General features: G+C 42.1%; 2 protein-coding genes across 2 annotated transcripts; one reads left to right on the forward strand and one right to left on the reverse strand.

Moving 5' to 3' along the window:
• Positions 1-260: 260 nt before the first annotated feature.
• Positions 261-2064, reverse strand: cldn5a (claudin 5a). Its single transcript, XM_054610099.1, has one exon. It carries the CDS (start codon positions 1828-1830, stop codon positions 1183-1185), a length of 648 nt encoding a protein of 215 aa, XP_054466074.1. The 5' UTR covers positions 1831-2064; the 3' UTR covers positions 261-1182.
• A 1680-nt stretch (positions 2065-3744) lies between these two features.
• On the forward strand, positions 3745-26507 carry zgc:63587 (uncharacterized protein LOC393431 homolog). The gene is made up of 12 exons (XM_054610261.1): positions 3745-3837; positions 9220-9266; positions 9684-9783; positions 9871-9957; positions 10364-10487; positions 11708-11842; positions 12026-12143; positions 21512-21613; positions 21825-21970; positions 22152-22235; positions 22329-22386; positions 26329-26507. Exons 2-12 carry the CDS (start codon positions 9240-9242, stop codon positions 26392-26394), a joined length of 1047 nt encoding a protein of 348 aa, XP_054466236.1. The 5' UTR covers positions 3745-3837; positions 9220-9239; the 3' UTR covers positions 26395-26507.
• The last annotated feature ends 586 nt before the right edge of the window (positions 26508-27093 follow it).

Genomic DNA, 27093 nt, shown 5'->3' on the forward strand with positions numbered 1-27093 from the left:
TCTGAAGGGGGAGGTTGTGGAGTATTGTGAGTTGAACAGCGGAGCCCCACTCTGGCTGAATGGGCATTGTCATCTGGATTTCTATGGCTAACCAAAATACTTTCTCCCGCCGTGGGGGTTTATGGATCCACGGTGGGAACGGCATGCATTACGCACAGCCGCGGAGGGATCTATACTCATATATATACGCATCACAACTTAGATGTCAGTTGTTTTTGTTCAAGAAACACACTTTAACTAGAAGATTTAAAGACAATATATTCAGTTTAATCTTAATAAAATGACACAATATTGCATCTTCATATACACGAATAATGAATCATTACATCAAAGGTCAACAAACAAAACAGAAAACAGAAGTTTATTCGGAGTATTTACGAAAACAAAAGACTTCCTCCGGGACAGTGTTGCAAAAAAACAAAACGAAGAAAAAAGTCGCAGGTGCTCAGTGCAGCCGGATATCGGACTGTAATAACATTTCATGTTGTGACCTACAGATCCCACACTCTCCCTGAATCTACAGGTCCAGAATTATAGACTGCAAAACTTCCCAGTCACCGCCATCAAGTTCTGAAACAACACAAAAAAAGCGTGGCCGAGATTTATTGAGGCGCACTTTCCCTCCTCGTTTTCCTTTATTGCTGTTAGACATTGTTGGAGTCCTCAACATGTCGGCGTAGTTCCACCGCAGGAAATGAGTCTCTGAATGTTGTGGGAGTGCAATCATTCTGGGTTACTGTACAAGTTTGTGCTGACAGTGCATATCAAGGCAAAGAAAAAAAAAAACAGTCTATATATTCGATGGCAAGAGTTCCTCAAGAAAATAAAAACTTTTGGAAGTTACAGCGGTAAACAAGTCAACACTAATAATTTCGAAGACTTACAAAAGCAGGTACCTAACAAAGATACTCCTTTTTGTTGTGAGCTACCTCTTGTAGTCTATAGTCTTTTTTTATAATCTCCTTTAGATACCAAAACGTTTTTTGTGAATTTGTGGTCCGAGCGTGTTGAGGGCCAGTGTAAAAAACAGCAGATGTGCCTCCATTGATTTTTCAAAGTTCAGATTGAAAAAAACAAACTTTGTAAAAACTGCAGGTGCAAAGTTTGAGTCCATCAAAAAAACTGTTTTCAATAGCTGCAGATCACTTTTACGCACCGCCATCCATCCGCGAGCCACATCAGCTACACATAGTTCCTCTTATCGTAGTCCCCGTTCGGCGTGGCTCTCTTGGTCGGTGCGTATTTGACCGAGTATCCAGAGCTCCCGCTGGAGGGACAGGAGCAGCACAGCAGCGCTCCCCCGATCAGCAGCAGCGCAGAGGCTGCCCAGCCGATGTAGAGCGCGGCGCCGATCTCCCTCTTCTTGGACGCGGGCACCTGCGGGTTGTAGAAGTCCGCTATGATGTTGTTGGCCATCCAGCAGAGCGGCACCATAACAAACACACCGCTGATGATGTAGAGCACCCCTCCGGCGTTCACCACCCGGGCTTTGACGTACTCGGCGCGGATGCAGTTGGTGCACTGCGCCCCCGCGACCACCACCATGAGCCCGAGCACGCCCATCACCGAGGAGATGATGGTGAGCGCTCTGGCCGCCTGGAGGTCGTGGCTGAGGGCGAGGACGGAGTCGTGCATCTTGCACTGCATCTGGCCCGTGCTCTGCACCACGCATGACATCCACAGGCCGTCCCAGATCGTCTGAGCCACCACGATGTTGGCCTCTATGAACGCCGTCACCTTCCACATGGGCAACCCGCACGACACCATCACCAGGAGCGAGCCGATTGCGCACAGCGATAGTCCCAGGATCTCCAGTCCGGCCGACACCATTTTTGCAGGAACTTCTCAAACTCTCTCCCCTAACTTATCTTCTCGAGAGCAAAGGTATATCTCTGCTAATTTATCTCTTCGTTCTCGCCTCGACGTGAAGGAGCGTCGGCCGTTAGTTGCGCATCACTCGCCACATTTACCAGGAGATGTGAGAGACAGCAGCTCCAGAGTGTCTTTGTTGGCGATGCGATGTGAAAACAACTGGAATCACACTAGCACCGGACTACGAATATCTGCGGGGTAGGGGGGTGGGTGGGTGTACAGACTGGACGAGAAACTTTTCATCCAATCAGCTATCGCCGCATCCTCAGGGGACCAATGGCAACTCGGTGAAGTTGTGAGGCTGAATAAAGCGGTCCAGAGCGCATTGTGCGTTTGAACAGTTATTTACAATGAATAGGAGGGGGGATGGAGAGATGGGGTTTAAGGCGCACGGGGGGCTGTTTTAAGGCTGTGGAGCAGCTGAAATGCAGTGGTTGGCTGAATCACGGCACTTGTTATTGATTTTTCAGACATGGAGGCTAATGCCACTTGTCTGCGGTGAACACGCAGCTTAAAATGGTCATTTCACAGCCATTGTGAAATAGGCTCTTAATTGTGTGTCTTAAAATGACAGAAAAGAACATGTCTTATTTATTTTAAATGTAGGGTATTTACTTTAAATTGGACCCGTCTTTACAGTTTAATCTCAGTGTGTTTATTACTAAGAGAGCCTGATCCTTTTCTGTCTGTCTGTCTGTCTGACAGAATCATGTTACAAGTACCAAGGCTTCCTTTCATTGGAACAATTTACCATCAAACCTCAAATATACTAAATCGTTTGAATTATACAAAATTATTTTTTTATATAAATGAATTCACAATTTTGTGATTATTGTTTATTATGTATTGTGTGTTGCTTCAATGTTATTGAATATGTGTTTTTTGTATTATTAAGTATTTTTATTTTTTCGGTGGGTGCATCATGCACCACCCAGAGTAAATACTCATTTTTAATGTAATGACTTGTCAGAACCTTTATTGTTAACAATATTTTGTCCAAGTTTACACCGGAAATATCCCTTAACGATGGTATGTTTTTGTACAACGTATTACATTTCAGAATATAATCCACATGCCCTGCAAATTTAAACCAGGAAAATATTTTTGTTATACAAAGAAGTGTTTATTATAAGTGGCACTATCCCAATGTAAAAATATTTTGCTTAAAGTAGAAGTATTCACATTCAAATTGTTATTCAAGACATACTTTAGTATCAATCATTTAGTTCAAATAGATTTTAAATGCTTGATTTGATATTTAGTAGCTAGCTATAGTGTAGGCCTATCCATTCAAAATCTATTTTTAAAAAACTCATCATTGGTTGATTTCGTATGGAAAAAATTGTATCAGTATCCTCTGAAATTAGTGAAGTAGAATAAAGTTAAATAACATGGGAAATGGGCTATGGATATACAAGGACCTACAATAGTACAATATGTGTAATTTATTTAAGAATAGTATGTTTTCCACCACTGGATAGCGGTGTATCATGAGATATCCAAAGGATTTATATAATTTATGGACACGTTTTGGTCATATATAGTGGGTCATCTTTAATTAATGAAAACACTGATCAACATAAAATATATTTTGTAAGCCAATTATAGCTTGGCAGCTGCTCGTTTTAAATAGACAATTTATATAAAATAATTAAATATTAAATATTCCCACAAAGTTATGGGTCAAGAGGGAAAGAAATGCCTGGGCGAATAGTTACAGAAACTGTAACACTTGGACAGCCATGTTGGATCAAGCGGAACGATGTTTTGCGAGTCAGCCGTCCTGTCCGTTGAACCGTAATGGCGCCAGTGGCGCAGCAAGAAAACCTCTCATGACGAGCTTCAGGGAGGAGGGCGGAGCGGACTCACGGGAACGGTTTCCGGGTTTCCCTTCCTGGGCTGGGACAGCGGCAAGAGGCAAAAAAAAGCTCCTGTTGATTAACAAGTATTCAAAGTTACGCTCAGGTAAGGCACTGCTCAGTGGTTGGTTGTTTTATGTTCATTTTTTAAAAAGTGTTTAAATGAGACGAAGAATGGAGAAGAAGAAGACAAACCGGAGACTCCGTTGAAGCCTTTCTGGCAACATGACACCAGCCGCGAAACAACTGTTGCTTTGTAAAGTTTGACTTGTAACGTTGACAAAGTTTCAGTGCCGTATTACACTCAAATTCGGTTTAACAAAGGAGTTTTTTTAAATAGGATATCCCAGTGTAAGGAAATACGGTATTTATTGCGCACGTAGAAATGAAAATGCCGTTGTCCCATTTGATGTGTGGTAAACTCAGTCAGTGTCTGTCAGACTGGGTGTGGTGGACATCCAACTCTTACAGAGGCCTTCAATCTCCCATATCCAGGGACTGAAGCGTTGATTTAAAATCTCGGTAGTTATTAGACACAAAAGTAAATATGTCCTTGTCTTCAGATTTTCACTACAATGATTAATGTCCAATACCTTTAAATAAATTTAAAAAAAACACTCAATGCCTTTCAGCTCATTTATTGTCCCATTGTCCTGTTCCATGCTCGATAATGCATTGGAGCTCCCCACACTTGAGTGGGCCTACATATTCCCAAATCAGTCCCATTTAAAAAAAATAAAAAATAAAAAAAATCTCCAAATCAGACGTGCCATTCACACATTTCCTGTAAATCCTGCTTTGTGTAACATTCCTGAACCCTGAAATCTCCCTCGAACATCCGCTTAATCCTTGACCTTTTGATTATAAAGGCATGTTTTTTGTAAAATAAATGTATGTTTAGACAACTTCACAATAACAGCGGGGAAACAGAAACATATTCTCATTATGTGTCCGTCTAAGATGTGGCGGAGGGCCACCATTGAAGAGTTATCATCCATCTTTGCTTGTGTTTTTGGCTCAGTGAAAACATGCATATTTCACTTCCTTTCTTGCTGAGCGGTGAACGCCGTGGGCACGGAGGCAGACTGTGTGAGCTGTAATCTGGGGCTGGCAGCTGCCCTTCAATTCAGAAACAATTTAGCATTATACTCGGCTGGACACAGATCAGTTTGCTATCAGAAGGACGGCATCTCTGAGCACCGAAAGACGTCTCAGGCCTCTGATCTGACACCTTCACCACTCTCTGACCTTTTCAGCTTCCTGTGACAGATGTCATTTCCCCTGGCTGGGAAAGACATCTGTCTGACACTAGTCTTGCACAGTGTTGTGAATGCAAAAGAACAAAATATAATATAATAATAATAATATACTTGTATACTATACTATACTACCATACCATTAAACAGACAGTACTTCCTCACAGTAAAAAAATAAATAAAAATAGGACTTAAATTGGTGGCTTTTCATTCTCTGTTGTTTACTTGTAGAATAAATCAATTTAGGCCTGAGTTATAATCAAGAATAGGGATTTGTGTCGTGATAGAACGCCTATTATTAAATGTTATTTATTTTATTCCTTCATTTGCAATATTCTCACATTCAAATTTCAAAAGCCGTTAACCAAACATATTTATACACATTCTATCATCAGGTATGAGCATGGAAACAAAAAATACTATATATGACCTTTTACCACACCAAGGTGTTAGTTTCACAATTAATCATTGATGAAAAGCCCCCCCCCCCCCCCCCCCCCCCCCCCCCCCCCAACTTCATGTTACTGTACAGCAGCTGTGTGAGCAACAGTGTTATGATAACATTTTGCTGCCGTAAGACTCCCACTTGTTTTGAGTCATTTCCTCCCCTGTCCCATCATCATAAACGGCCCATCCTGTGTGTGTGTGTGTGTGTGTGTGTGTGTGTGTGTGTGTGTGTGTGTGTGTGTGTGTGTGTGTGTGTGTGTGTGTGTGTGTGTGTGTGTGTGTGTGTGTGTGTGTGCGTGTGCGTGTGTGTTATGAACAGCCCTGCTGGTTTTCTTATGGTTGAAAGGCTTTTTCATTCCGTCTATTGTTGCTTTACCCCCCCTCTCTGTGCTCGTATTATAAAGTTTTTCTAAAACCATGGCTTAAAAGACAGTATCATATATTTTATTACTGTCTCCCACCACCACTACATTTGGTCCCCAAGGGCTACTTAATTACAGTAAGGCCCCCCCCCAATGTTAATGTGCGTTGTTGTGTGTGTGTCTCACGTCACTTTATTATGCTCACTACCTCTCGGGGCGCCTGTTGCTGCGATCAGTTGCCAGTAAATTACAGTTTTTTGTTGTCGTGCCACAGAGTTCACCAAATCTCCACGGTGTGACATTATTGTTTCAATGTTTCCAGCGAGTGCAGAAAGGCTTTAATCCGTGGGGAAGCGGGTGTGCGCACCCTGGACGCTGTTCGTGAGGAAGGTGAATAGTTCTACCAGCACTGCTGCCCCCTTCATGGCTTCCCTCCAGCCAATAAATCAACTGCAAATGCATTACACACCAAGCACTTTGGCTTAACTAAGGTGGCATTATTTTTCCCTGTTTGGCCCAAACTGTTTAGTCTCCCGCCACGTCTGGGCCTGTTGTGTGTGTGTGTGTGTGTGTGTGTGTGTGTGTGTGTGTGTGTGTGTGTGTGTGTGTGTGTGTGTGTGTGTGTGTGTGTGTGTGTGTGTGTGTGTGTGTGTGTGTGTGTGTGTGTGTGTGTGTGTGTGTGTGTGTGTGTGTAAGCAGCTCAGCAGCCCGGCCGATTAAATGGCCGTTATTAAGAGAGTCTTATTGAAGTGTGCCTCCTGCCTGTCTGTCCTGTAGTGTTGTCTTTGTGATATTACAAGTGTGATATTGGAGCGGTTTAATTAATGTGCTGCCGGGCTAACGCTGGTTCCCACAGAGCCTATCGAGGAATAACACTTAGAGTGTGAGTGTGAGTGTGAGTGTGAGTGTGTGTGTGTGTGTGTGTGTGTGTGTGTGTGTGTGTGTGTGTGTGTGTGAGTGACACACATGGATACGCCTGTGTGGGCCAGTACATTAAATTAGATGTTCATTAACAATGAAAGCCCATTTATTATCGTCTTTGTTGTGTTTTTAGGGCCGACCCTCATGTTTGAGCCACGCTAGTGTTGTGTGTATAGGAATCATTTTGGTTGGTCAGCGCATCACTTTTTAAATTTTTTTGTGAATTGTCCCTACAATAATTGGATGGTTTGCCCCAACACCATCATACAAAATCCAAGAAGTTCCCCAGAGGATGAATCCCAATTACTTTTAAGTATTTCTTTTTTATGTGACTTTTCCTCTCTCATCACCAACAACTAAGTTTACACTCATCCAGTAGAATATCTCAACACCTACTAGATTGATTGGCACATATTTCACTAACATATTCATATTCCCCAGAGGATGTATCCCAGGGATTTTGGTGATTTTTGACAACTTTTAAATGGTGACATTTGGCACACAAATTCATCTTCTTCACAGGATGAATTGAACTTTATCGATTCCCCAACATTTTTATTTAGCTCCACCATCAGGTCAAAACGATGGCGAAAGACAAATTTTTTTTATAGTTTACTATATTAAAATAGTTTCAGATTTCAAATGTTTGTAGATCAACTAACTGTTTCCACTCTGGTTAAATCAGTGTTTTACTAGTTTGCCGGTTCTATAATATTTATGTTGGATGCCTATTCTTAATGTCAGTGCTTATATTTTTCTCCCTTTCTAAATTATACTTGGTTTAACTGGGTTAACCTTTCGACCCTGCGGCCCTAACCTGGCCCCCCTCCTCCCTATAGTATCAGTGTTCTCCCCCTTGCTGTTTGGACATGCGGTCGGGACCCGAATGTGGTCAGGGGTGAGGCACGTGTTCTCCCTCCTCCCCATAGCGGAGCTGCCCTGTATAGGAAAGGCTTCAGGAACCAGAGGGATAAACAGCCATTGTTTTCCCTGCGGGCTCGGTGAAACCAGTGTGAGAGATCTCTGCCCACTTTCATGTAGATGCACACAGACCCCCTCCCATCCAAAAAAACCATCTAATATATTTAACAGTGTGAAATGGTTCCCTGAGTGTCCACAACTGTGCGTTTGTTGCATGCCAATGGCATAAGGTCAATCCGGATTCCCATGCCCCCCCCCCCCTTCATCCCTCAACTACCATTACATAACCAGTGCATCTCCGTTTGGCAGCACACGGCGGCCTGCCTCGTTCTAATGCTTATCACACTCCACCTGTCAAGGGCCAGTGTGTTGGTGATAAAACGGAGCCTGTTCTTCCTGCTCCGTCATTATGTGGCTAATTTATCAAGCGGGCTTGTTGCTCCGTCGTCTGCTTGGGGTCATCAAGTGGGGCGGGAGCGCGGTGGGGGTGGGCATAGAGGACAGTTTAATGGGAGTCTGGGAACACACTTTGTTGCCAAGGGCCCTTAATCACTGCTCCTTCCACGTGATAGTGTGAAAGAACTGTGTGGTCGTCACGGCAGCCCGAGTGCCCATCGCAACGTGGACTCGATGGGGGCTCGATGGGGGTTGTTACAATTTACAACATACATGTCCTGAGGTGGAGTCCTCTTTAGTGATTCCTGCTCAAGAAAAATGAGCCGCATGTCATGGCGATATGATAAATGTATATTTGTGATATGAAGACAACTATGGGACTTATTGCCTGTCTAATTGCTCTGTCATGGCTTGTGATGTCAAATTTAGGTTGGCAGATACAACAATGTATCCCAAGAGACTAAACAAATTTATAAAATAGAGTTCATGCAGAACAGCTTTATAGTAATATATAATATGATTATTTTTTTTATGATTTTGTGATTGTATTATGGTGTTTTTTTGCCAAAAACTCACACTTCTGTCTGGTTATTTATCCCAATAAACAAAGTTTCCAAAGAAACTTACTGAATCTTGAAATATATATTGCTGTCATGATATAATATGACATATACTGCGAGAAAGGATTTCATTCATATCACTCACCCCTTGTTTAATTTAGATTAATATGTATTTCTAGCATTTTTGGAAAGGATTTGACTTTAGATTTACAAAAAGAGCATCAACAACCGATCAAAGCAATGTTTAATAAAAGCTTTGGCTAAGAAAGTGTGCAATGCGACATATCAGGCTCAGCAGATTCCTCATGTCAAACCTATCATATCATTCTTCAGGGAAACAAATTGCAACCACGACTTGACTTTAAAGGCTCTAATAGTGTATTTGGATGGATATTACATCACGCAAATAATAAAAAAAAAAACGTGTGAATTACGTTACAGTGTGAGTTTAAGCTACTTTTTTTGGTTTCTATTGACAAAATATTAATTTCATTCTCGAGAAAGATTTTAATCAAGATGCCTGGAATAAGTGTTTTGCTGCTGGCAGGAAGGAAGTTAGGCTGGATTTTTATGATGATTTATGTCATGCACCTTTATCTTTTCTTTTTTTTCCCGTTGTATCCAGGTATCCAGTAAGCAGCAGCAATGTCTCAGTCTGGAGAGAAAGGGAAGGTGAGTAACGGGCCCAAACGTCCCCCACACATTACGGCTTTACAGAGTACTCAGGAGGGGATTCTAATAAGGCAGCGGTGATTAACACTCATGCTACTCGTAATCTCATGCACACACACTCGCACAGGCATCCAGGGGGGATATCCTGTATACATGTGAGTGTTTAGTGGCTAGGTTTTATTGCCTGTTGAAACATCTCAATAATGGACATCATCATCAATCTCGTATACGCTCAATTGTACCTTTACACTCCTAATAAAATTATCAAAAATGTCACGTAATCACATTAAACTAAATCTGCAACCCCCTATAATTTGAGTCATTACATATTTTTATGACTAGTGCAATACTTCCTCATTAATCTTAGTTTCTGACATTCATTTTGAACAATATGTATGTGTTGTTTGTGCTCTACAGTTCCCAGATGCAGCAGGTTATGTCGGGTTCGCCAACCTCCCGAACCAAGTGCACCGAAAGTCGGTAAAAAAAGGGTTTGAATTCACCCTCATGGTTGCAGGTGAGTGATCGCTCTTTTCTTTTAAAGTAGAATACACACTTTCTTAAGAGAATAGAGCTTTTATTTCCCTTTCTCTCTTTTTTTCAGGGGAGTCTGGTCTGGGCAAATCAACGCTTATAAACAGCCTGTTTCTCACTGATCTCTACCCTGAACGCTACATCCCCGGTGCTGCAGGTACACACACACACATGCACATACATACACATACACAAACATGCACACTGTAATAATGGAGAAATGTCTGGCGCAATGTCTCCAGCAGCGCATTATTGAAACAGGAATGTTGGGAATGCTTGAGTCTCAAAATATGACCCTGCCCCTTCTTATGACTTGACTTAGGTTAGGACTTGTTCTGGCTTGACCCCTCCAGGGTCTGTACAGATAAGAAAAAAGGAAAAAAGTGTAGCTCTTTTTGATGACAAAACCCATGATTTCATAGACACCTTCTTTGAAGCCTGCGATTTCGGCATCTCAGCGGCTGTGTATGAGCACTTAGATCGGGCACGATTTTATGGGATAATAAAGTTCCACTCTGGTTCCATGCTACTCGTTAATTGTTCCTGTGTTTCTGCTTCCACAGAGAAGATCGAGAGGACAGTGCAGATCGAGGCGTCGACTGTGGAGATCGAGGAGCGAGGGGTGAAGCTGCGCCTCACCGTGGTCGACACCCCCGGATACGGCGACGCCATCAACAGCCAGGACTGGTGTGTTTGTGTGCCGCGGAGGAGGACGAGGAGGAGGAGGAGGAGGAGGAGTGAGAACAGCTTGGGACGTGTTTCCTGTAACAGCGTGCTCTCTCATCCTTCCCCTCTTGTCCTCAACGACTCCCTTTCTCAAGTTCCATCTCAGAAACTCCCTATTTCCTACCTCTCCTCCTTCTGCATTCCCTATGTCCAGATTTTCTTCAGCCATTTGTGTGTGTGTGAGTGTGTGGTTTGTCCCAGCATAGCTGTACATTAGCTCTCCTGGATCTACATACTCTCCGCCAAAGGCTTACAAAAAAGACACATCTGTGAACGAAAGGCAATAACAGCAAAAACCTGCTCTTTGCCTTCTCTCTGCAGAATATGTCTCTTGTCACCTGCTCAATAATTAGTTAATGTTTAAAAGTCAATAAATCAAGATTCTGCTTTTCGTAATGAAGGTCTGTACTCACAGTATATGATATGCGCTTTAACTGTACATAGATCAGTTCAGTTGGGTGCAATCGCAGATCACAAATGTAAAGAACTATGGAAAGCATGTTTACAACGCATGCTATAATACCACAACATAACATGTTTGATTTCGGCCTTGGGACCTTTGATGCGTTTTTTGCTGCTAAACAAGAAAAGAAAACTGACATAAAGACAACATTCTTTCCATAAGTTGGATTCACAACTTGCTGTCTGCCCGGAAGATAATTTAATGCATTCATCAGTTGAACTTTGTCTTTATCGCACCAGCACAACACAAGGTGTGAAAATAGCACCTGTTTTTCCTGGTGATAGGAAACAGATCACTAATCACAACTTTTCTGCAACTTGCAGAAGCAGCTGTAATTTGACTTTGAGCAGCTGTATTTCTAAAGTTTCTCTGGTAGAGTTTAAAGGGTTTCTCTGCCCATTGAGGAACATAAACACCTTCAACTGAAATGATTCCATCCCATCACAAAATGAGATATTGAATTTTACAACACCAGTAATGAATCTCATGACATATAAAAAAACTACACCACTTACTCATGAAGGGAGTCAAAAACAATATTTGTCTCTTAGTTCCTCCTCGACTTCTTGCTCAATAGCCTTCAAAGTGAAGCGCATGATTTCTTTTTTCTTGAATGTCACTCTCAGTGTCGATGTTAAAACAGTGTTTACGTGCTTATTAGACATGATTAAAGGGGGTCCGTTTGTCCCTCTGCCTCTCTGTTTGTCTCCCATGTCAGCTTCAAGACCATCATCCAGTACATCGACAATCAGTTCGAGCGATACCTCCACGACGAGAGCGGCCTGAACCGAAGACACATCGTGGACAACAGGGTGCACTGCTGCTTCTACTTCATATCTCCGTTTGGACATGGGTAAACAAGCACACACACACACACACACACACGTTGGGTCTGCTCCAGCACATTGAAGATTACCTTAAAGAAGCCTGTTCCTATTTTTCTCTTGCCCCACGAAAATTCAATTTCTCAATTATCCTTTTTCTCGCCCTCAAACACATTGTTCTTTGTCTTCTATAAAATATTTTTATTTGTCAGCCTAAAGCCTCTGGATGTGGAGTTTATGAAGGCCATCCACAGCAAAGTCAACATAGTCCCGGTCATTGCCAAGGCCGACACGCTGACACTGAGGGAGAGGGACCGCCTGAAGAGGAGGGTGAGTTTTGACGTACACACGCACACGCACACACGCACACAATTTAGATCTATAGCCATTCTATATACAGTGTACGTAATCATCTTTCCCCTAGATTTGATTCTTGGCACAAGGATGTGGCCAGGATGTTGGGGACTTTTGAATTGTGTTTGCTTTTGTCTCATCTACAGTTATATGGTTTATCAATTAGAAAGTGTATCGCTGGACGATACGCTAACAATGGCAAAAAAACACCATCCATCCTCATCGACAGCCCGTTGTGTCAGACATCCGTGTGTTCACGCCGAGAAAGCAAACGTGTACTTCCCCGCGTAATTGCGCCGATTTACAGTGTGCACCTTGTGTTGATGATACAGCCAGCCAAGTAAAGGGAGGGACGACATGCGAGAGGAAACATTAAGGAGGGACATGCGTAGGAACACGGTGTTGTGTGTGTGTATATAATATAGGGGCAACACATCTCATCCAGTCTCGACCCGTCCCAGATACTTCCTGTTGGATGTGACCCAGAGTGTCTGCTTGCCTGCCTGCGCGCTCCTCAGCTTCCTGCTACGTAACCCAGCTGATAACGTCTGCTCCACTCTAACCCTTACACCTCCAACTTTTCAAGCAAAAAATTTGGTTCTTTTTGGATTCTCAGATGTGAAGGGTTGGCAGCTTTTCCTGTTTTCAGGTCAATATAAATGGAATATTTTTGGCTTCTGTTTTCTGACAAATTATAAGCAAAACGATTAATGGAGAAAGTAACCATCAGATAATAATAATAATGGAAAACGATCATCGGTTGCAGTCGTAGTCCCGGAAAAAAAAAAAGCAGGCAGTAAATGGGCTGTTGTTGCAAATTACTGTTTTTAATTGCAAAGCCAAAGCCCAGACCTCCCACCTGCCTCTCATTGAGGTCTCGGAGCCGGTGGTCTGACAGGGTGTCAGGCTGACCAGAGTCCAACTCGGCTCCGTTCCTCTTCGGCAGCGAGTCTTCTTTGTCCGAGGCTCCCATAGTCGGATTGATCAAAAGTGCTGATGCCGCGTCCCGGGGAGACGGGGTCACAGTCTCAGGACGCACACGCTAAATTTTCCTAAGACAAAAAGATTTCACATGCGCCTCATGAGGACAATGCAAGAACTCGGTAACTCCCTCCTTATTCTGATTGTGTGTAAGTTGCCCCCAAGCATCAAAGGTGAAATTTCTCTGCTGCGTTGTCCTTAAGGGACCTGCCCTGTTGAATTGTGCTCCTTGGAGTTGTTTTGTGTTTTGACCTTCCTCAAACCTTCTGAGTGTTCCTCTGGCACTTCAGATGAACAAAACCATGTTTCCTGCCACCACTGAAACCCCCCGCCCCGATCTCCAGGCCTGTGGGCTTTCTGATCCAGCTGGCAGCGCTGAAACAGGTCAACTGCTCTCAACTCTTGTTTCATTTTCTTCGTGTATTTGGATTTCATTCTGATAGACATCGTATGCTATAAAAAACGTAGGCGACTGTAGATAAAAAGTGGGGCAGCGGAAAATAGGGAAACATTATCGCTCCCATCTGACCTCTTTACGGCCAAACTGTCCCAGAACACTATCTGTCCAACAGAGTTTGTTCACATGCTCCACTAAGTGTCCCCTTAACAGACATTTCCCGCTGTACGCTAAGGAGCTGATGAGTTAAACGAGATGGACGAATTCACGCACATTGGCCCACACATGTGCACACTACCCAAATCCATTCATTTTCTAATCCAAGCAATTAAGAAATCTTGCTTATTTCTAAACTAAATTTATACACAGTTCTTTTTTCTTTTGTACTGGTAACGGACACAAAAAATTATTTAGTTTGTCCGTATCTAACCGAAGGGTGCTCCTGGAGTCGTTATTGTCAGGAAATACATAGGGGTAATTGAGCCATCTGCCCCACATTTAGAACCAGCTCCACGTGTCCCTGAAGAGGGCATTTTATCTCCCGTTTGGGCAAACACAACTTTTATCTCCATCTCAATTTGTGCTTCTGTGCAGTCTGATTGTGTGCGGCTATGTTTCAGCCAGTGGTCCTGAATAAATTCATCAACCGGCTGCATTTACATGCATTTAGTTAATTAATTAACTGGCTATTTCCAGGCGATCTGATTATGAGACATATTTTTAGTTCAGCTAAATTCCTGCTGGTGAAACCTGAATATTTTACCATGTAGAACCTCAAACAGGTTTTGTGGTTTTTCTTTCACATGCAAATATTTCAAGCAAATACCAGGATGGGGAGCAATGCGTGCAGTGAAAACACTAAAGAGGCACATGTACACAGGAAAAAAAGTATAAAAAAAAAAATGAGACTGTCGCATCACTAAGAAGGTATCTTATCATATACACATCATATATCTAAATGATTATAGGGCGTTTTACCCCCTCCCCCAAAAAATGGGGTGGGATATTGTCTTATTCTCGTTTTAGACAATAGTAGCCTTTGAAAATCACTCTCGCTGCCTTGACACATTTATCACAGTAGTCTGGTTTCTTGCGTGCTTGTAAACGTAGTCATTGTAAATGATAGGCTGTCGTAGCAATGCTCATTCATCTTTTTAAGTGTCTCTCAGGAGAACAAACATATCTCGGCCAGAGTATTTGTCGGTTCCATCAGATTAGCTGAAGTGGCTCTTAGGTATACGTGCCTAAGAGTCCTCCCATGCAGTCGCGGGCCGCCAAGAAGCTGCCACAAAGCCCCGGTGCTGGAGGATGATTGATGTCCACAGAATTCCTCCCGCATTATTTATTAGTCGTTGTTTCTTTCTGTAGGGTACTTTCTCACCGTTTTAAACCATTCGTCCTTCTCTCCTATTATTATGGGGAAACAGCTTGTAGGGAACAATATAAGTTTCCTGCTACGGGTCAACACTGTTCCACTGACAAGACACAACCTGCTGCCCCTTCTTGGACAAATCATCCAGGTTTCATCCTCTTGGTTCTGCTCTCCCCTCGTTCGGTCCTTCCTCTCCTGGCAGTGCCTCATTCTTCCACCTCGTACTTTTCTTCCTTTGCCTCTTTGTGTTGTCTTTTTTTTTTTTTATTTGCTCTCATGCCAATTTCCTTCGCCGGGGTCGCTGCGGTCTCTAGCTCATAAGTTGCCTTGAGGAGGGTATATTGAGGGACTGATCCTCTCAGTCTGGGACCTCTCAGTCATATCCTGTGCAGGGTTTTAATCTCAAACTGCTTCACTGGATGTTTTTCTGTTTGAACATAGAGGAACCATACACAGCTGGTTTAGACTGGAATCCTGATGGAGTCAAAAACATACCTGTTTTTGTCTGAACAGAGAAGTGCTTTTGTGTCTTGTTTTTTTTTCTATCGCTAGAACAATAAATCGGTTAGTGAAATGGCAGAAAATGAATCAGCAATTTAATTTAAGTCACTTTTGTCTCAATGTTCCATAGTTCCAGCTTCTCAATCGTGAGGATGTGCTACTGTTCTTTAGTCAGAAAGAAACCCAGCACACTTTAAAGACAAAACCTTTGCCTTTAATATATTGTGATGGAACGATCCATTGAGGAAATAATCCACAGATTAATAGCTAATTAAAAAGAATCATTAGTTGCACCCTTACTTGATTTAAAGTTGCAAAATAACTTACTATTAGTTATTATTATTATTATTATCATTTTCGAGGGTAAAATGGGTCCAAATATTAGTATAAAATTAAATATGCTATTTGTAAAGCGTCATCCCCCCCCACACACACACACACATTTTGAAGTTCGACTCTTTCTTTGTACTAAGTAGGCACCCCATGAGTAAAGGTTGAGTGGTGATTACTTCACTGCTCCTATATTTGTGTGTGTTTGTGTGTGAGTTAGTATACGAGTCCCCTGTAAGCTTGTGCCCTGTCCCTTTTCCTGCCACTGTTTCAAACACGAGGATGTATTTATTTTTCTGCCCTCCAGCGGTCATTGTGCCAGGGCATGCTCCACGGCTCTGCGGATTTTAAAACAATAAATATGTGCTTTTCCCTCATTGAATGGGCAGCTCTGTTACACGCTCTCGTCTGTTCACAAGTAAAGAAAGTACAGTGTGAACAGAGCACGTTTCCTTGCTCTCTACACCAATGAGTCACCTTTTGCTGTTCACCCTTTTGATCACCGGACCAGGTCACAAAAAAGCCAGATTTTTGGTTTGAAACACTAAACCTGCCACGTCTTCATGTAAATCTCATGTAGATACAAGATTACATGAATAGCTTGATTGTTCCTCCCTGTGCCCTTTGATCAGAGGGAGAGGTGGGTGGTCTTAACCGGACTAATACTTCGCCCCAGACAATGGGAGCGTGGGTGGGTGGGTGCGCGTGCATGCAAGCGTGTTGATCCCCATAACTTCAATGATGCCTTCACGTTTCCATGGTGGCGGTGACTTCCCCCCCTGTACTTTCTCTTGGTGCAGACAAATCCAGCTGTTCCAGTCTGGACCGTCCACTCTCTGGTTCTCAGACTCTGACTGAATATATCTGGAATGTGTGTTTCATGCGCATGCATGCAAGTGTCTTTAATCCTGTGAACAGAAAGGTATTGTTTGCTGCGGTGCTGCTGCGTGTCAGTGCTGTACTTCTAGAAAGGCGGATGATGTTTAAAAGGTCTGATGGATTTGTTCTGGAGATGGTTGTGAAGGTCATCCTCCTTCCGCCGTGATCCACCGCCTGGTGCTACAAAGCTCCACGCACGTAAACTCCGCTCCTGCTCCTGACTCCAGATTATACCGGTTCTCTATGTGTGTGTGGGAGGCTGGTATGAGGTCTAAATCCCTCCGACCCCCCCTAGATCAGGTATTGTTGGGGCTCTCTCCCCCCCCCCCCCCCCAGAATCCCTGCAGGCAGCAGAGAGCCGGTTAGTCGTAAGGCGTTTCCTGGCAAGAGAGAAGCATTTGTTCTCATGTGTCTTAAGGTTAGCAAATCAGTTTGGAAACTAAAGAATAGTGTGAGGAGTCAGCCTTTTTTTTCTTTTCATGCTGCCAGACCCTCTCTGTTGTTTGCCTTGTAATTGAGGTTTGTAATAAGTGTTGTTTGAAATATTAATTACAGTGACACAGCTCAGTACTCTCTCTAAATATTTATATTTCTTTGCAAAAGCCACATTGAATCCTCCTGTGAGAGAGTAAATCATAGTTTTCTTTTTAATAGCGAAGTCTTGTTTTGTTGGCTGAAAATTGTTTTCTTGAAACTTTAAAAAAGTTGTTCTTCCACTCAGGACTTAGATCTATGACTGAAGATTTCGGTACTTATCACGGCATTTAATTCTTTATCAAATAGTGTGTTGGCGCTTTATTTTATGTGGGGAAAAAACATATTTCTGCTTGTCCAGAGTTAGTAATTTACAGTTTATTAGCTGGACAGGTTTTCCTTTTTCTTTTTTTCAGGTTTGCTCTGACATGAGACAGACCGAGACTGTAATGATTTAGCTGCAGCAGAACAGACTGTAAATATTAGCAGAAAATATAAAGCTCACTTTATTAGCATATGGCTTTCTTTACTCTTGTACACACACATAAAGCACCAGATTTTGTGTAAATTGAATTATTCATACTTGCTTTCAAACCGCTCCAAAATAATATAGAAACCAAATATTCTGAAATGAAAACATGAAGTAGTCATGGTTTCCCGTTGAATATTTGTTTTGCCGATCAGACGTTACTGGTCTTGTGATAAATTTATTAAGTAGATGTTGGCCTTAAATGATAACCGCGCTTGCTAAATGAATGCCGTTTGTTGTGTGAAATACCACCTAACTCAGAGATTAGATATGATGCTAGCAGGGGTGAACTTTGTGTCAGGTTCCACAAAAAAATAAATACAGTCAATGGAGGCGTTTGTGTCTGTAGTTTATTCGTCAACCATGATTGTGTACAGCATTTAGGAAATATGAAGCAGTTAGGTCATCGGCAATAACTCCATATACAGCATAAATGTGTCACCAGAACAGAAGATGAACTAAAACGTGCTTCTCCAAATGCTGCTTTGGGTACTTTAACTTTTACGTTTTAACTTTTAACGTTTACTGTATTACTGTTGAATATTGCCTGTTGCTGGTTCCACTTCAGGTCAGCTCTGATGTGTAAATTAGACTTGGAAGGTGCAAAGTAAGCAGTTGTTTTATCCACCGATATGTAGACCCACAGTTGGACCCACAGGGGGTCTCATAAGGGATAGAGAGAACCCTCAGCAGAACGGATTAAACACTCCTCACCATGGCCAGGATTTTTTTTCCTTTAATAAACTCAGCAGTCTTGGAAAAAGAGGGCCTCTGTCCCTCAAGGTGTTTTCTCAGTACAAGCACAAGTTTCAAAAGTGACTGAAGGCCGACTACCTCTAATGGCAATGATGCACCGTTTCCTCCCCATGGCCGCTCTGCTAGAAGCTGGCAGGCAGCCGCGAGGTTACATAAACGTTATGTAAGAGCGCTGCCGGTCCGGTCCCTCTGAATTCCTGATCCTTGCTCTTCTCAGTCAGGGTTGATTAGTATGGTTTGATTGTTTTGTGTTTTGGATGTTTTTGTTCTCTCTCTCTCTACATGTTTCTACTTCCAAGTATTGTTCTCTCTGTTAGTTTGTCTGTTAGGTTCAGCTCAGTGGATACAAACACCACAGCAGGCCACAGGAGGCTCACCTCTGTCTGCAGTCACACTACAGCTGTATCACTGAGCTCCGGCATGCGGTTACCTGTTGAACATCCGGACCACAATCCTCTTCTTTTGTCTCCTTTGCTCTTTTTTTTCTTCCCAGCGGCTATTTGTTTTTCTGCCAGCGTCGTTTGTCATTGCTAAGCGGGTGGTTTGAGTCATTCATATTTTTCGTGGTTTTTGCTTGTGAGGAATGAACCAATCCTGAAAAATATTATTCCCGGCCTGCCTGGTTGACGTGCTGAAACGGTTGATCCTCCGTAATGATGGCTTTGCTCTGTGTTTCATTATGATTGGAGGGTTTCCGTTAAACCTGCCGTGCGGTTGCAGGAAAAACTGCTTAGCCATGTCTCCCACGACTCCCCCCCGCTGTGTAATTACATCTATGGACAGACCTGTGGGTATGCTATATTTGGTGGCGACACATAACCGCCACAGTGTATTTTCTATTCCTAGAAGTGAAGCGAACCTGACTGTAAACTGAAAAAACACATGCCTCACCTTCAAACTGTGTCTCATTTCAAGCTCGTTCTCTAGCGGCCTCCGCCCCTCTCACTTATCATAACCGCCCGACATGACGGAATCATTTTTCCAGCGACAATGCTCCACACTCGGTGATGTGAGCCAGAAACGCAAGCCAGTAAAACTTTGCCTTCCTTTTCCAATTAATATTGAGTCTTGCGTGGCATTGTTTGCGCGCTGCCCCCGACAACATCAAGTGGACCTGCACGCCCAACCATAACAGCACGGGGGGGCGGGGGAGGGGGTATTATAGCCGAACAGGATGGTCATGAAATCAAAATGGCTCCCACTGCCAACATCTGTGTGCCAAGGTAAATACACAACTCTGCGGAATAGGAGGAGAGAGACCGGTGTAACATCATGGATTACGGTCTACACTGTGTACTGTAAATCAACAGAAGAGACTACAGGGATTTGGAGCAGGCAGTGATTTTGACATCCCATGATCCCGGAGAGGTCTTGATTATAGGTGTCGGGCCGTACTAAGCACACGTTGCCAAACAGAATAATAAAGGTAAACAGTCATTTTTCACTTTTTGGCTAACCAAGGTCTGAGAACAGATGATGGCAGACAACAGACTCATGTTTGCGTGATGATCAGATATTATTTCTAGATATTTAATGGTGGTTTCCATTCATAAAATATGTCTTCCTTGGTTGTTCATCTAACTTGTTGTTTAGTGGTCTTTCAGTTGGATTTTTTTTGTCTCAATCTTATCTGCTCGTGTGACTGCTGATTTGTTGTTTGTTTCGGGGGGTTTTTCCTGCCATTGTGTCACTTTTGTTTATTTTCCCATTGAGTGCACAGTTTCCCAAAATTATCTTCGCTCATGCCCCACGAGAGCGATGTTTACCCAGCCCGCGCGTTTGGACGAATCTGTACATCGTGTGCATTTTTTAGGGGAACGAAAGAGAAAGAGGCTCTGGTCCTGAGTCACGCTCTCCTTCCGAATCCTGCGAAGTCTGTTTGTTTTTTGTTCTGTCCCACAACAATGAGCGAGTCTCCCTGCGCACACACACATACACAGAAACACACTATCTTGCGTACAGAGCTCACTGAGAAAACAAGCGGCAGCCATAACAAGGGACTCAAACAGGAGCTGAGCTCTGTAGGAAAACCTGTGCTCACTTCCCAGGCTCCTGGCTGACTGACCACTGTCCTGTTATACACTGCAGTACATGAAAGTCCCCCACACCCCAAAAAAAAGTTAAGAAAACAATTGACATTTTTTGGCTCCCTTAGATAAGGCTACATTGTGGATTTAAATGTTCTTCTCTCGGGGTGGGAAACAAAAGGAAAAATGCAGCTTTGATGTTTAGAATAATAAATACTGACATCTGTCCCAGAGGTAACGGGGAAGAAAGCTCCTTTTGTTTCAACTTGTTTCCCCACCGGTCGGCGAATAAAGGAGGGTGAGAACTTTCTGACTCCGAAACACACACACACACACACACACACACACACACACACACACACACACACACACACACACACACACACACACACACACACACACACACACACACACAGGCCGTTATTATTTTTTCACCTGTCTACCCTTTCTGTCTCACCCCCTTTGTCCTCCGCGGGGGGCTTTAATTAAATGTGTTGCTGCAACAACTGGCACTCGCTCGCACCCTCCTATTAGTCTATATAGCTCTATTACTTTCCATTGGGTCAGAGCGCCAGCTGTTATTTTGTACATCTGACTCACAGTTAACAGTTTTATAAAGCACATTTTTTATATATTAATATATATACTTTAGCTAAATAACGGAAGCCTGTGCCATAGGGGAATAAGCTGTAGCTTTAAGTGACTTGAGGTTACCGTTATACTGTCCGACTTTTATTTAAGTTAAGATTTATTACAGTACAATTACAAGAACATAAGCATAGTATGGATAAGTAACTTAAAAAACACTGAATACTATTACATTATGAGCATCTACTACACTAAAACGAAGGATGCAAAAGATATTTCGAAGGAAAGGGGTCCTTAGTGGTTTTGACAGTTTTACTATTTTTTGAATGAAGGCGCTTTCTTGATGGCTTTCTGGTCTGTTCCTAATCGAGATTGTTCATAGAAAGTCAAACTGACCCAACCATCAGTCGAGGTTTTCCCCGTGTAGCGGGACACGTTGTGAGGTCACGGTGAGGTCACGACCCCTTTTGGCTCATCTCGTGTTTTTTACCTCCCCTTTCCACCTCTCAGATCCTGGACGAGATCGCAGAGCACGGGATCCGGATCTACCAGCTGCCCGACGCCGACTCAGACGAGGACGAGGAGTTCAAGGAGCAGACCCGAGTCCTGAAGGTGAGAGAGAGGGACAGGCGCAGCCGATGCTGGCTGTAGCAGAACTACGTCAGATACTTCCCTCTGCTGGTGTAGTGATATATACCGTTCTCCTCCGATGCTCCCCCCTCACTTCACCCCAACTCCTCTCCTATACCTTTATTTTCTATATCCCCTCCACTGACTTTGTTTCTCTCTGGGTCTCCTCTGACCTTTTATCTTCCTCTCCCAGGCGAGCATTCCCTTCGCTGTGATTGGCTCCAACCAGTTGATTGAGGTGAAGGGGAAGAAGATCCGTGGTCGTCTCTACCCCTGGGGAGTCGTTGAGGTTGAGAACCCTGAGCACAATGACTTCCTCAAACTACGCACCATGCTTGTGTAAGTCTCCCCGACAATAAAACTGCTTAGGTAATACGATACATGGAAGGAAAACCTTCGACAGAACTTCATCCGCATTAAGCTGGATGTGTAAGAAAATCCACTAATGAAATATTTAACAGCGAAGCTCTACTGCCTCCCAGTGTGTAAGGAAAGGATCGCATGTCTTGTTTCGTTGCAGGACCCACATGCAGGACCTCCAGGAGGTAACCCAGGATCTGCACTACGAGAACTTCCGCTCAGAGAGGCTGAAGACAGCGGGCAGGTGAGATGCTGGTTTTATATATCTCTTCAACAGCACATGAGCCGCTCTGTATGAAGCAACATTTTCTAACCAATGTGTTTGGTTTCTCTGCAGGGCTGTGGACGAGGACGAGGTGGATAAAGACCAGATCCTTCTGCAGAAAGAGGCAGAGGTAAGAACACGCGCAGCTTCTCTCTCTCTTCGTACTAAAATGTGTCCAGTTGATCCAACTACAAGTGGATAGCTATAAATACAGGTGTGCAGGCCCAAAAAAACATATCGGATTCATATTCATATAATACTCATATTCCATATGTACCTTAGGTTAAAGAGTTATTGGTCCTCCTCTTACTTGCTGTGACGTGTTGCCTTCCTAGTGCAACTATACAATGAAAAGATAGGGGGACAAAATCATCAGTTCTTACATTTTTGCACATTTCCCCATGTTTAACACTATGCAAAAGCACTTCTTAAAGGACCATCAGGTGCTTTAATACAGTCCATTAAATGTGCCAAACAACTCACATTACTACAACAATTTTCAGTATTAAATGCGTTTTCTTCTTTTTGAACCAGGGTCCAACTTGTACAACATAGCTGATGCATTTCTATGAAACACACATCTTCACTGGTTATCGTAAAAGTTACAGAACCACACAGAAGGAATGCAGAACTCCGCCATTTATTAGTCCCAGGAAAAGATTTTGTTTTATGTGCAAATCATAATTACAGTGAGTCAGGTGGGTGTATCACCGAAATATTTCAATTTGAAAACTTAAACAATTGTCAAAAGTATTTTCTAAGGTAAAAACAGACCGATCTTAAACCACAGTTTAACCCACATGCCCTGAGTATTGCATATAATGGGGGTTAATGCAGACTCACCCTGGCTGTGCAGAAAAACTGCCTTGTCATCTTTGTTGTACATATGACATCAGAACACTATACCATAACATGTTGGCCCTACTGACTGTCAATTCTTCAGTGTGACTAAATGTTAGAAAGAGAAAAAAAAGGTCTAATTTATTATCACCCCCTATCTTCCATATGTATTGTTTACATTCTGGGAGCCTGCAAGTCCTCAGGCAATAACCCGTTTCACTTGATTGCTGCTGATTGGCCTGTTTGTGTTGCGGTTGCAGTGCACCGTAGTGAGCGGGCGTGGTCCAATCAGAGCTGTTTGTAAACAATGTGCCCAATGGCAGGATATGCCATCACTTCCTGCCTGGATGTCCTGGCCCAGTTTTATGGTGGGAATGACCTCAGTTATGTGAGGAGACAGCGGTCTATTTGTTTACGTGTTGTCGGGGTTTGGGGAGGGAGGACGGAATAGGGTAATTCATGCTATTGTACTATCCATGCATACTATTCATGCTATCCCCACTTGTCCTGGAATACCTGGAAAGCAGTTGAATTCATTTTTCAGTCATTGAAAACACATGGTGATGAGAGAAAAACCTTTATGTTCTGTATAGTTATTCTAAACTTCTCCTATTTTCCTTTAGCTGAGAATGAACTACTAATTTAACTGTTCTCCCAAAAAACGATAACATTGCCACGTTAAAGGGCTGAACGTTATGTTCAGGATCATCTTAACTTCAAACAATAGTTTATGGACCAGAATGTATTGATTAGGCTGCTCTTGGTAATATTGTGGACTTTTAAGATCAAAAATAAAAAAACTAGCATGTTTGGTTAAGTTTCTAAAGTCGACCTGCTCGCTGGCTTGTGTTGCCTACGTCTGAGGGTATGTTTGCGTTATTCTATGATCAGTTTGTCATAATTTCTAAGCAGCTAAGAGATGATTTCATAGGTAAGTTATAGCCATAGACTGCACGTCTTATAAATCAGACCTCCACAGAGAGGAACATATAAGCGTATGGTGTGATCCCTGTCTGTCATACCAGCTAGACCATCACCTTAAATGTCCTGGGAAATTATCTCTAGAAACAAATGGGAACCCTGGTGTATGAAACGTAAATGAAAAGGTACATTTATTTTACAAGTTTCTGAAATGAACTGCATAATGTTACCCTAATTACACTGTTCAATTATTATAGCAAAAATGTATTGATTCAAATGAATTGGTTGTGTCAGTGCACAGCAGGTAAGCTGTGAAATTTATCATGACAATCTGTGTAGATGTCAATTACAAGCAAACATACAATTTAATAAATATCAAGAATAAAGTTTCCAATTGAAAATAAACATTCATTTAGGTTTGAATGACCCCAATGTTTGCAGTCATTAAGATTTTAGTAGTTAAGTAAAAAAACGATTTTTTTTATTCTTTTACCTTCAATTTCAGAAAGCGGTGGAAAAGCTGTGACTTGAAACTGTTACTCTTCATGTGTAGCCAGGCGCACATGATTTTCTACTATATAACCAGATTTAACTCACACATACATGATATTCCAAACAATGCCAGTGGAGAGAGAGAAAAGGCTACATACTGTGGTTTTCATTTCAAGTACTGTTCTCAGCCACAAGATGGCGATATACATTAAAGAACGCTACAGGAGAGTTTATTGATTAACAGTGGGACTATTGATGGTTTTAAAAGCTTTACATCCTCATTATGTGTTTTATAATATCATTCCCCCATTGTTGCCTTCTCATTAAAATGTATTGTTTAGAATTGATTTTATGCTTCATTCATTTTTAAACACTTTCATTAAAACCCCTTATATAAATTTAGATTATATGATGTCATTATGTACTAAAACATATTGATTCACTCATCATTTGATTAAGTAACCATTTGTTTAATATATATATATATATACTGTTATGTAGCAGGTTATCTTTGAATAATAAAGAAAATCATTTTAAATGACTTCAAGTGGAAGTCCACGGGATGCTTTTATCATTTCGGTGATGTATTTTAGTGTGGAGTGATCATCGTCTTGTTGCTTTTGCATCGATCAGTCAGGTGTTTTCTATTCTTAAGTTTGTCTCTCTATAGATTGCACTTCCTCTCTTAGTTTGTTCAGTCATTGTGGTTGACAGATATGTTATATATCTTTTTTCAAGCTTACTGACCCTTTAACATCAGAGCATCTGATTGTTTGAACCACAAAGTTTGAATGAATATTCACGCTTACTGTTGTAGGTGTAAAAGGTAGCTGGTGAAGTATTTTACCAGCATTGAAGACAAACTAGGAAAACTGTCAGTTCTTCAGTTTGTTTTTATTTAATCCACAAAGTGAAACAGCAATAACTTTTTTCCTTAAATTTAGAGAGTGAATATTAAAATGTAAATTAAAGATTCCTTTATTGGTTGAGAAAATTCTGTATTTATTAAGCTAAACAAACCATTTGAAAACACGACCTGAAAGTTGGCACAAAGTTGAGGCTGCTTTTCTCAGCTCATGGGAAGTTGGTATTTTTGTGGTTTTAACACAGACAGTGGCGTTTTGCTAACAAGGCAGAGTTTCTGTCAAGAAAAGACAGAGACACATTTGCTGTTTTTAGCTTTTAGTTTTACTCTAAAATACACATTAGGTCTTAAAGGAAAAGCATATAGAATTTAAGGGGGTCTATTGGCAAAGGGGAATATAATATAAATGAGTATGTTTCCTTTAGCGTATAATCACCTGAAACTAAGAATGGTTGTGTTTTGTCACCTTAGAATGAGCCGTTTATATATCTATGTACGTAGCCAGTCCTCTTCACGGAGCCTGCCGCCATGTTTCTACAGTAGTTTAGAATGGACAAACCAAACACTGACTCTAGATAGGACCATTTGTGTTTTTGCGTCGGCCCCCATAGTTCTCCTACACTCACGCCTAATCCTTCACACGGCACCTTTAAACTATCGGTACCTCGTGCTGGTTATAAAGTAAAAATAAAGGATTAAATCAGTCGACATATATCTGTGTTTTTTAAGTAACTCTTAATATCACTTGATCTCCTGGTTACCGAGGTCATCATCTGTTTATTCCAAATTAGATGCTTTTTTTCTGCTGCTGGAAACATGAAACGCTTAATTTCCCTGCAGAGGATTTGTCCATGCAACTTGCTATGAAGAGAAAACCTTATAGACTGTAATAGATGAAATATGTTTTGAGACGTATCAATCAATTAAGCCAATTTTTTTATTCCCTCTCTGTAGCTGAGACGCATGCAGCAGATGATCGCTCAGATGCAGGCACAGATGAAGATGAAATCAGACGAGTGAAAGAGTTGCAGTGGAAGGGAAACGCTGTGATCCGAACCTCCCCCAACACACACACACACACACACACACACACACACACACACACACACACACACACACAAACACACACACACTTATATATATTTACACACACCCACAGACCTGGTCATCTTCTGAATCCATCCTCCACAGATCATCATCTTTATCTGCAGACCACCACTTCTTCTTCTTCTTCTTCTTCTTCTTCTTCTTCTTCTTCTTCTTCTTCTTCTTCTTCTTCTTCTTCTTCCTTCCAAACATCCATCCATCAGCTGTTCAGGAGCTTCTCAAACATCTCGTCAAGACTCCGCTTACAATCCACATCTAAATCTCGCTCATGTGCCAGTTTGCCAGGTTGGCCTGGGGAAAATGTGCAAAGCTGTATGTGAAAATGTTTTAATACTGGATGATTCTCACATATCAGTTATTTAGTGTTTGAACATAAGTATGATTACACAGAGCTGCCAGTGACAATGGTACTAAGAGGTTTTGGCACCACACTATCATGTTTACAAATATATATATATATATATATATATATATGAATAATGCATTTTGTCCATTTTCCATTTATTTCGCCATCCGGTTAAATCTGTTTCAACATATTTTAACTTATAAGTAGATTGCTTCTCATGTTTTTTCTATCAGCTCATGAGGGAGTCACCTCTTGATGGTCTCAGA

Source organism: Anoplopoma fimbria, chromosome 13, assembly GCF_027596085.1.
Source record: "Anoplopoma fimbria isolate UVic2021 breed Golden Eagle Sablefish chromosome 13, Afim_UVic_2022, whole genome shotgun sequence".
Taxonomy (NCBI): domain Eukaryota; kingdom Metazoa; phylum Chordata; class Actinopteri; order Perciformes; family Anoplopomatidae; genus Anoplopoma; species Anoplopoma fimbria.